A 12,280-nucleotide genomic window follows, 5' to 3' on the forward strand; every position below is an offset into this window, starting at 1 on the left:
AAAGTAAAACACACATTGAATCTTCTGCTGACCTTTTAGGAAAGTGTGTACTGGAGCAAACTGGGATGGGTCAAATTGAAAGATCGGTATCTGTGTTAAATAACTTCGAGAGATGCCTTTGTGGGAGCTTTAAGATCCATGCATTGTTTGGCGAAAAATGAGTTGCCACATACGTTGATTGAAAAGCTGGTAAAAATGCACATTACACCTCTGAAAGAATAATGTAAGAGCTGCTGGATGTCTTAGCACCAGAAATAAAATCTAACATACTGAAAAATATACATACAGCAAAGTTTTTCAGTATTCCGTGTGATGAAACCACAGATATCTCAGATGTAAAACAATTAATTATTTACATTAAATATCTTTGCCAGGTCACTAAAGAGGTCAGAGTTAGTTTTGTATCAACCCGCAATATGATTGCACACTGAGTGAGGCTATGGACACTCTAGGCTTGAAAACTGCTAATCTGGCTGGACTAGGGTCAGATGGAGCTGCTGTTATGACTGGGAAACAGAAAGGTGTGGCAAAACTGCTTAGAGATAAAACATCTGGACTGGTCAACTGCCACTGTGTAAAACCACCGATTGGCCCTTGCAAGTGCTCAAGCAGCAGCAGCAGCTGCTGTACCTTATTTAACAAAACTGAACACTTAAGGCAGCTGTTCTATTTCTTCCAAAATTCTTCTGTTAGGATGGCTGGTTTAACGGAAATTCAAAATATTCTGAACATTCCCCCAGATTAAGCTGAAAATGGCCAGTGACACTAGATGGCTGTCTGATGACTTTGCAGTACAGTCACTATGACAGTGTACGAGTAATCTCCTTGGAAGGCCCAGATCCTGGGAACTTTGATTATGGGAAAGCTTCAGACAACTGGGCCTCTAGGAAGAAAAGAAGAATAAATATTTAACTGAAGACACCTTCTGCATATGCAAGTTGGCTTTGAAGAATATTTTAAAATTTTTCTTCAATAGGTTTTCTATAGTTTTTTCATTGTTTTCATTTTTCTTCCCAACAGCGACAATACTTGTGCCTCTTAGTTTATGTCATAACAATTGTTATTTAAAATTTTTGTTAAGGTTGCAGTATCCTGAATTGGATACTTCTTAAATTTAATAAAAATATTCTTTTACAAGTGTTAAACTTTAAAAAAGGAAGTCATATTGAGGTTTGGAAAATTAATTCTATATATTTCAAATGTCTGCAGTGATTAAGAAAGGTGTGCAAGAGGCAGTTTAGAGTTGAAATTGTGACCAGAAGATGAAATGTAGCCATAAAAAACAAACTCACAAGAAGGTCGATTAAAACCAAGTAATGAATCCAAAACCAAAATAGATAGATAGATAGATACTTTATTAATCCCAATGGGAAATTCACATAATCCAGCAGCAGTATACTGATACAAAAAACAATATTAAATTAAATAGTAATAAAAATGCATGTAAAAGCAGACAATAACTTTTTAGTAATGTTAGCATTTAACTCCCCTGGGTGGAATTGAAGTGTCGCATACTGTGGGGGAGGAACGATCTCCTCAGACTGTCAGTGGAGCAAGACAGTGACAAAAGTCTGTCACTGAAGCTACTCCTCTGTCTGGAGATGACACTGTTCAGTGGATGCAGTGGATTCTTCATGATTGACAGGAGTTTGCTTAATGCCTGTTGCTGCTACAGATGTTAAACTGTCCAACTTTACTCCTACAATAGAGCCTGCCTTCTTAACAAGTTTGTCCAGGCGTGAGGCATTCTTCATCTTTATGCTGCCTCCCCAGCACACCACCGCGTAGAAGAGGGCACTTTCCACAGCCGTCTGGTAGAACATCTGCAGCATCTTATTGCAGATGTTGGACGCTAGCCTTCTAAGGAAGTATAGTTGGCTCTGACATTTCTTACACAGAGCTTCAGTATTGGCAGTCCAGTCCAATTTATCATCCAGCTGCACTGCCAGGTATTTATAGGTCTGTACCCTCTGCGCACAGTCTCCTCTGATGATCACAGGGTCCATGAGGGGCCTGGGCCTCCTAAAATCCACCACCAGCTCCTTGGTCTTGCTGGTGCTCAGTTGTAAGTGGTTTGAGTCGCACCATTAAACAAAGTCTTTGATTAGCTTCCTGTACTCCTCCTACTTCCCACTCCTGATGCAGCCCACAATAGCAGTGTTGTCTGCGAACTTTTGCACGTGGCAGGACTCTGAGTCGTATTGGAAGTATGATGCATATAGGCTGAACAGGACCAGAGACAGCACAGTCCCCTGTGGCGTTCCTGTGTTGCTGACCACAATGTCAGACCTGCAGTTCCCGAGACGCACATATTGAGGTCTGTCTGTAAGATAGTTCACGATCCATGCCACCAGGTGTGAGTCTACTCCCATCTCAGTCAGCTTGTCCCTATGGAGCAGAGGTTGGATGGTGTTGAAGACGCTATAGATTCTTCTTACAGCACCACCGCCTCTGTCCAAGTGGGAGAGGGATCGGTGTAGCATATAGATGATGGCATCCTCCGCTCCCACCTTCTCCTGGTATGCGAACTGCAGAGGGTTAAGGGCGTGGCGGACCTGTGGCCTCAGGTGGTGAAGCAGCAGCCGCTCCATGGTCTTCATTACATGTGACGTCACAGCAACAGGCTGGAAGACATTCAGCTCACTAGGACGTGATACCTTTGGAACTGGGGTGATACAAGATGTTTTCCAAAGCCTTGGGACTCTCCCCTGTTCCAGGTTCAGGTTGAAGATGCGCTGTAGAGGACTCCCCAGTTCCAACGCACAGGCCTTCAGCAGTCGTGGCGATACACCATCTGGACCCGCTGCTATGCTGGCACGAAGTCTTCTCAGCTCTCTGCTCACATGGGCTGCTGTAATTGTGGGTGGGGATGTCTCACCTATGCTGGTATCTGCAGAAGGATAGTTGGAGGATGCAGTACTCCGAGGTGAGAGTGGGTTAGGGTGGTCAAACCCTGTTAAAGAAGTTGTTCATTTGGTTTGCTCTCTCCACGCCTGTCTCGATGGTGGCACCCCACTTCGAGCTGCATCCTGTGATAATCTTCATCATATATAGTATATTTTTAGCTCTACTTATTATTATGATGCTATATTATTTGCTTTTCCTTTAATTATACATTCTTGCTTTTTTGTTTTCAATGTTATGCTATATTAGTGTATGAGAAAGTATTTCTTGGGTTTTCCCTGGAGAAACACTGAGCACGTTCTTTTAAGCCAGTTATTCCTAGCAAAGGGTCCTAGTTAAAGGCTGACTAGTTTATGGTACAGAAACAGTATTACCTTAAAATTACATTTTTAGGTAATAACTTAAAAAGTGTTACCATACTCTGGTGCTTCAATAGTGCATAGCTTGGGCATGCTAGCTTACTCAACTCTGGGACTTTTGAAATGCTACCCGCTGTAACCTTCCAACCTCCAAATCTCTCAGTATGCTCTGAGAGCACCTAGAGAAGATAATGGCCAGAGCAGCTCAGCTAACAGAGAGACAGAGAATGTGCGACTTAATTATTAAAGCAGCATTCACACAGTCATACTCATTGGAGTTTTCCCAGCAAATCTTATAGATAGATACTTATATGTTGACTATACACTTTAATGATACTTAAATCCTATACTATAAGTTTTGTTGTTATTTTAATGCCATTCTAGCTTTGAGTTGGTGCTGTATACAGAACTATAGTTCCAAAAAGGAGCTAATGCTCCCTACTCTACACACATGGACATGTTATGCTATGACTTATTGATGAGAAATAGAAAAGTCAGAAGGGAATTGCAGTGTTTTTACTGTATGATCCTCAGATTATTGGTAATGTTTTATTTTAGACACAAAGGTTTTTAAGCCTGCAAAAAATTACATTACCCGATACATTTTTGGGAGCAAAATTCACTTTCTTTTTTGAGGATGAAACCAAATTCACCACAGCTTCTTAAAAACTGTCCTTTTACAAATGTCTGTCTGTAAAAAGGTTGTTGGTCTGTCACACAAACTCTCATACTCCTAACCCTTGAACGTTGATCTCAATCAACAGCTTATGTCATGATAAATATAATATGACTGATAAAGTAGGTATGTGGGCTACCTTGGCCATGAAATTGGGCTTTGAGTCTTTCTCAACGAAAGCAGCAATGTTGTGTGGCAGACACGCAAAGCACATCACCATGGGTACACAGTGCTGCTGACAGGAAAATCACCATGGCGCACTCTGGTGACAGTGCAGGACTTTTTTTTTTGTTTTTGTAGTTGTTGTTGTTTAGTTCACCTTATACAAATTCTGGTATTATGCAATTGTTAGTTTTTGCTAACCCCATGCAATCAGAGCGCAGAATTGCAGGCTAAGAGCCTTGCTCAAGGGCCCGACAGGGTAGGATTTCTTTTGGCAGTAACAGGGATTTGAGCTTTTGCTGTACTGGACTGTGTTGTTAGTGTACTGTATGTAAATAATTATGGTCATTGGGGAACTGGGGAGGGCTATTGTGTACACGATTTTGTGTAAAATTCTTTATTCATCTTTGAGCTGCTCATCAGTGTCTCTGTGTGTGAGTGCAGAGTCAAGGCTGGGTGTGTCCCTGGGGCCTCCTCAATAAAATAAACAAATCAGCTTTTTCAGGATTGTGTGAATCTTGGTGTACTCGTTTCTGCTACAAACTATCTTTTCCATTTGCAGCCTCATAACATGACCATATACTAAAATAAAAGTTTTGCTACTTGCAGGTATAAAAAGAAGTCTGTAATGTTATTTTTTGACACTACAGAACATAAGAAAACAAACTTAAAAATGGTATGTCAGATAGAAACTAAGAAGATTGTTATTTAACTTAATCATCTGTATAGTTTTTTTTTTTTTAATTAAAATGACACTTAAAATCACTAAGACCATATTTGCAGCTATCTGATCTCTTTCCTGCTGGTCATTATATTGTGCCTGTTGTCCCTCTCTTTAGGATATGAGTGACATCATTGTTTTTATCCAAAACCCTTAAGGTTCTACCAGATCTTTCAGCCAAAAAAAAATACAGATTGAAAATAATGACTCAACTATCCATTTTCTGCACCCTCTTACTTCATCACATGATTGTGAGGAGGGGAGATCATCCTGGCCGGAACTAACCATGGATGGAAAACCACAATGTCATACACATCCCCTCATACATGGAAACTTGTTTTAATTGTTAATTCTACATGTTTCCCTTAGGATTACCTTACTTTCAACTGAACGCATGGCATGTTGATTAGCACACTGAAGTAAGAATTTCATTGTGCTTTGTACATGTGACAGTACTGGCCCTATAAACCAATCAATTAATTATTTTTCTTACCAGCAAGGTAAAATGAAGTAAAATCTTTCTTTGTGTCAAAAGCTGTCAGACCACAAACAGACTACTTAGTAAACAAAACTTGTTTGAACTTGGCCCTGAAAAATGAAACCAAGTCATAATAAGTATGATCAGCAATGCCAGTATTAAATTTTACATCAGCCACACTACATACATACCATGAAATAGAAACATTGGTTTAACATTTAACTGTAGATTTGAAACAACTTATCAGTCTATAAGCCATATAATGCATATAATGAAAATTGCCTATTAACAATGAGGTTCATCCTAGATGTAGAAATTTTATTTATGTCTGCAGTTTTCAGAGTGTTGAACCCCATTATGAAAATCCTTGTGATGGTGCTGTTTTTCATCACCAGAGGTGTGTCTCACGAATTTCAGCAATAATCTGACTAGCCCTCTGGAGTGCCTGAAAAAATAAAAAAATAAACCATGTTAGCAAATGACAACAGCTGATTAGTTTAGTATTTATGGGCATCAACTCACAAGACAGTCATTAAACATTTTCCTCCATAAAAACAAAACACACTTTGTAAATTGTTAGGAACTACTGCTAGAAATTTTATAGAAATCTAAAAAATATGTTAATTATTGGGAAAAGAGAAATTGTAGCTTGCACATTCATGTGAGAGTCATGACTTAAGAATACTGCAAGGAAAATAATGTCACAAGAGAAATGTACAACATAATGAAAAGTAAGCTGTGTAACAACAGAAAAGTGAGACTATTTAAAGCTAAAATGGTGACTGATGCACTGTCCACTAATACAGTTTATAAAAAAAAAAGCAATTGATTATATGTACCACGACTAAAGGTACATTTTCTTCTACGTGACTGCATTTTCTTATTTAAAATTTTGCAAAAAACAAAAAAATTCAATTATATCCTACAACTGCAAGGCATTTGCTGTATTTCAGAAAGAAAGAATGAATATATTTGAAACTCTGCACTAGATTCACATTGCTTTTGTTGAAAGGATTACTGGATGATGACAATGTTTCATAAATGAAAATGTGTAAAGCTAAAAATGAGAATAATTATTGACAGGAGAAAAGATTAAACTTTTGTTTTAAACTTCCAAACTTGAATGCAGCAAAGTCTGAATAGGGCTTTGAAGACTGAGAGGGAAAAATTGTATTTTTTTATTTAAGTGTATTTCATGCTATACTGTATTAACATTTGCGTGGATCATTACTATTAACTTTTCATGGAGACTAAGGCCGGCTTTATACTTCATGTAACGTAAAGCATGCGCCTGTGGACGTTACTGCTATGCAAGCGTTGTACTGTTTATACTGGCACACATACTTTGCGTAAATCTGGAAGATTCCACCAGGTGTCAGTACGAGATATCATCACGGTCAGAAAATGTTTGGCTTCGCTGTGTAGTGAATTGCCTGAAACATCCATTAAACTCCGAGGACACCTTCCCACAATATCTCTTAAAAGGATGGATGTTTAATGATTATATCCATCAAGCCAGGGACTTGGAGAAGTACTGCCTTTCCACTATGCTGAAATACTCTCATAATGAACTTCACAGTATTAAATACTTTGTCCAGAGTACATGTCCATAGTAGAATGTTTTAAAGAAAAAAATAATTTATTTTGCAGTGTCCAAATTATGTATGCAGTACACCATAGACCAGGGTGGTGCCAGGCTGCGACTAGGAGGTTCATCAGCAACATGCTCTAAAATACATTGTCCTGCTCAGAGTTTTTTATGCATAAGGGTGCCAAATAAGCTTGAATAAGCTCTGGATGTGGATCTGTGCACAGCATGCTTAATACAAGGTCTATCACAATGATAAGCACTAATACTGTCTGAAATCATTACAGACTGCAACCTTTGCTTATGCTCAACCGAAATATGGCAAAAACCTAATGAGTTTTTGTCTCTAAATGAGGTGACCCTATCCAGTTATTTAAACTTTCTAGACTGAACTTTTCCAGACAGTCATTCTTAGATGATTTTAATATGAACATTGACATTCCTGCATGTAAGCTGACAAATACATTCCTATCGCTGTCAGACTATTTTGACTAGGTACAGCATACTCATTTTCCTGCCCACTCTGGTAGTCACATGTTAGACCTGGGGCCTCATGTATAAATGGTGCGTACGCACAAAAATGTTGCGTACTCCCATTTCCACGCTCACATCGTGATGTATAAAAAACTAAACTTGTCGTAAAGCCTGCACATTTTCACACTAGCTCAATGCCTTGTGTACGCAAGTTCTCCGCTCAGTTTTGCAAACTGGTGGCACCCAGCGTCAAAGCATTGCTACTGTTCCTGTGTGGTTTCTCTTTAGTTTTTAGATTCACATCCCTGTCGTGGCTTTATCAAATGCACTGAAATGAACCACATATCGTTTATTAGCTTAAGGCTCCTCATTGTAATCATCCCATAACCATATGATGGTGCACTGAATGGCCAAATTATTCTAAATACAATCACAGCTTTAGTGTTGTTATTCCCAGTGCACCACTGAGTATTTAACCCATTGTATCTGAATGTGGAATCACAGCTGTACAGCAGCTGATCGGATTATCGGTATACAGCATCTTGCACACTCTGTCTCAGCCACGCACACAGTCTACTTGAATTGTTCCCATATGCCAAACGCTTCACAGCCCTTTCCTGTAGGGACCTCGCGGTTCAGAAAGAGTTTCATCCCAAGTGCTCTAAATATACTCAATCAGTCCATCAATTGTTCCTGGTAGAACTATTTGTACTTATAAGTACAGTAATCCCTTGCTATATCGCGCTTCGACTTTCGCGGCTTCACTCTATTGCGGATTTTATATGAAAGCATAACTAAATATATAACTGCTGCTTCGCGGGTTCTGCGGACAATGTGTCTTTTTACTTCCTGTACATGCTTCCTCAGTTGGTTTGCCCAGTTGATTTCATACAAGGGACGCTATTGGCGGATGACTGAGAAGCTAACCAATCAGAGCACGCAGTTAAGTTCTTCTGACTGAGAAGCTAACCAATCAGAGCACGCAGTTAAGTTCCTGCGTGCTGACTGCAGTGTTAACCAGGAAGTCTCGTCTCGCTCATTCAGCATCAACGTGTTTCGCTGTGTAAAGAGTTGTGCTCTTTTGTGTTTATCTTTGTGCATAGTCAAGTCCTTCATTATGGCTCCAAAACGATCTGCTACTGCTTCAGGGGCCGTGCCCAAGCGCCAACGGAAGATGTTAACGATTGCCGAAAACGTAAACGTTTTGGATTTGTTGAAGGCTACAATTCTTTTTATTTAAAAAGTAGGACAGGAATATAAGATCTACAGCCGCAGTGTCCTTTTAACCAGGGTGCAAAACGAGTTGTAAGTGGATGTAATAAGGCAGTAGTCTGGATGGAATCTGCTTTAAGGATTTGGATTGAAGACTGCCAGAAGAAGAACAATAGCAGTGCTACACAATCGCCTGAAGTGGCTCCTTTGGAAGAGCTGTAACACTCTCCTTTGTTGTGCAGTAAAATTAAACTCATTGTTATCGGACAAGTCATTGTGTCATTGTTGGTGAGTAACCATAATTAACTTTCTACTTACAGTACCTAGTACATGTACGTATGTTTAGTGTCACTGTACACACATTTACTGTATATTATTTTTCTTGCATTGTACGTATTTATTGCTGGTGGCCTGTCTATCGTAATGGCTGTAACATATGTGATATCGGAGACATTCAATATCTTTAAAATAATATTTAGGTTTTACTGTATATAAACAGTGTGTTTATATACATAATTTCAATGAATCTTACCTAATATCTAAGAGAATACAAAGGGATTATGCTGTATAACTCTGTGGGGAATATTTATAAACAGTGTGGGAGAGTTTATAAGGGCTTAAAATATATAAAAATAACCATACAAACATATGGTTTCTACTTCGCGGATTTTCACCTATCGCGGGGGGGGTCTGGAATGCAACCCCCGCGATCGAGGAGGGATTACTGTACAATCACCTCACTGTAATCTAATATTGCACAACCTGAGTCACTTAAAAAGTGCATATTTACAGATGATGATGACTGGCTTCTAAGTCGATTTAGATTTCCAAGCGCTATCTTCCTGGAGCTCTTGATATCATTTTTAAGATGAAATGCAGTAAAGCATGTTTATTACATTATACAGATACGTTTTAAACTTCATTAAAATAATGCATATTGTTAATTCTTAAATATGTGAGGACATGGTGGTGCAGCGTTAGCGATGACCTGGCCCCCCGTTCAGGGATTGTTCCTGCCTCGCGCTGTCTGCTTTCTGGGATTGGCGTGACCCTGGATGGACAGATGGAATAATTAAACATGTACTACGAAGATATTTCAATGTTTCATGAAAGTTTTGAATAATCGCGTTCTAAGCTTACAGATGGCTCGGCATCTATTACAGAGCTGAACATGTGGTGATTGGTTACTTGGAGAAAGAAATGTAAGGACAGGAATTGGAGGTTAGTACAGTTGAAAGAGACAGTACTGCTGCAGTACATTATTTCATTGATGGTCGCGAGCGGCACAGCAAACATCTTATGGGAGGCAGTAACAATCTCTGGATGGGGCGCCAGCTCATCGCTAATACTGCACCACCGTGTCCCCATGTTTAATACATGCTTTAATTCCTATCATTATGAAAATTATATCAAGTATACATCTTAATATTTAAATTGTTCAGAGAGCTATAATATTATGAATGTAATGTATTTTATGTCCTGTCGGCAGAAGAGAAAGCCCGTTTAAGAAGCACATAGTGATTCACACACATAAAGTACATAAAAGAACACATAGAAAGAAGCATTTAACGTGCTACTTTAGTTACGATGGGATCTGAGAAACTAGTAAATTAAATGATTTTAAGATGAGGTTTATGACGTTCTACTTTGATGACAAAATAAAGTACATGATTAAAGTGGAAATTTCGAGATTAAAGTTGACATTTGGACATTTTTTTAAACTGTGTCCCTATTTTGTTTTTCTTTTCTCTGTACCCTAATACGCTTACATATGACACTCAGACAGTGGGCTACAACTTGCTTTTCACTGCGACTTTGATATCTGACCACTTATTATTTATTTTGGACACTTTACGACTTTCTGAACTTGAATTTTTGAGTTTCTCCGCCACTCTGTTACTCGATCAACTTCCTTTTGTTGTTTATATCACTGCTTAAACCAACAAATAGTACGTTTTTCCTTGCCTCCACTTGGTATTCGATGAAATTCTTCTATTTCCCCTGTGCTTTTGCCAATGTCTTTTCACAGATTGCTGAGCTTAAGGGCTATTTATATTGATTTGCATATTCAAAGAGGCGTAATTCTGGGAGGAGTTGACCAGGATTTATGTAGAGGAAGAACGTGGAAGTTGGCGAACGCACAGTTTATACATTCAAATTTTTTTGTGTGTACGCACATTTCCACTTTTGTCTGTGCACAATGTTTTAGTGTGAATTCTACGTAAGGCCCCTGATCTGTACATTTGGTTTATCTGACGGCAACACAGATTTGGGCTTCTCTGACTATAAAGCAGTGCTTTTAACAATCTCAGAGCCTCTTCTGCTCTTAACTACAAATGTCAAAATTCTTTCAGAAACCATAAACATTTCCGCTCCACCATACTTACTGGATCTATTTCTGATATTTTTCGGTGTTCTCCTTTTGCATCAACATTAGATATTTATGTAGGTCACAGTCAGCACTAGATAAAATAGCGCCTTTAAGTATTCATCTCCATGTTATAATTATGTGCTAAGATCAGCAGTAGCTGACCTCACTGTGCATGCTCAGGCATTCTTTGACTATCATAGGGTTTTCATGGATGTGCTAACTGTGGCTGAGAATGCATACCATGGCAGAATGATAAAGGATGGTCATGATAACCTCAGAGTTTTGTTCTCTGTGTTAATAAATTACTTCAACCTACATTTGTCCCCATCACTTTTTTTTCTACAGACTGAAAAATTCACTTTTTCAACAGTAAAAAATATAAGCCTAAATAATTCAATAATAAGGAGTTCATTTGCCTTTTGTATTTTCCCTGTCTCCATTCAGTTCCTTTCCCAGATTTCTGCCAAATTTTCATCTGCATTTCTTAGTGACCTGGGGCCTCATGTATAAACTGTGCATACGCACAGAAATGTTGCGTAAGAACTTTTCCACGTTCAAATCGCGATATATAAAACCTACACTTGGCGTAAAGCCACACACTTTTTCACGGTACCTCGTACCTTGTCGTACGCAAGTTCTCCACTCAGTTTTGCAGACTGGCGGCACCCAGCGTCAAAGCAGTGCTACTGTTCCTGTGTGGTTACACCTTATTTTCCTGACGCAGCTTTATAAATACACTGAAACTAACCGCATATTCTTTATTAGTGTAACGCATCTGATTGTAATTAACTTGTAACAATATAATGGTCCAGGGAATAGCCATAGTATTTCAAATACTATAACTGCTTTAGCATTGTTACTCTAACTGCACCTTCTTTTTTCAGCTGCTCCCGTTTGCCACAGCGGATCATCTTTTTCCATATTACTCTCACTGCACCACTCGGAGTATTTATATCACTGTATCTGAGTGTGAATCACAGCAGCAGCTGATCGGAAAGAGAATTATCGGTATACAGCTTCAAGTATACGCTGTCTCAGCCACGGCAAAACATTTCAAAGTCTTTCTCTTACGGACCTTGTGGTTCAGAAACAGTTTCATCCCAAGAACTATAAACGCACTCAATCAATTGCTCCTTGTAGAACTGTTGGTACTTATAAGTACAATCACCCCACTGTAAACTTGCACTAGAGTTATAATATCGCACAACCTGAGCCACTTTATAAAGCGCATATTTACATATGATGACGATATCATTTTTAAGGTGAAATGCTGCAAAATATGTTTATTATATTATACAGATAAAACTTTAACTTCATTTAAATAATCTATATTCT

The 12,280-nt window shown here is 38.8% G+C and overlaps 1 protein-coding gene across 13 annotated transcripts in view; it reads right to left on the reverse strand.

Moving 5' to 3' along the window:
• Positions 1-4,787: 4,787 nt before the first annotated feature.
• Positions 4,788-12,280, reverse strand: part of dnm1l (dynamin 1-like) — a 200,844-nt gene continuing 193,351 nt past the window's right edge. For all 13 annotated transcript variants that reach the window (XM_039769937.1, XM_039769930.1, XM_039769935.1 and 10 more), the window contains one exon: positions 4,788-5,745. In XM_039769937.1, coding sequence (XP_039625871.1) covers positions 5,689-5,745 — 57 coding nt within the window. In that variant the 3' untranslated portion in view covers positions 4,788-5,688. The remainder of the gene's footprint in view (positions 5,746-12,280) is intronic.

The sequence above is a fragment of the Polypterus senegalus genome, chromosome 11 (assembly GCF_016835505.1).
Source record: "Polypterus senegalus isolate Bchr_013 chromosome 11, ASM1683550v1, whole genome shotgun sequence".
In the NCBI taxonomy this organism is placed as follows: domain Eukaryota; kingdom Metazoa; phylum Chordata; class Cladistia; order Polypteriformes; family Polypteridae; genus Polypterus; species Polypterus senegalus.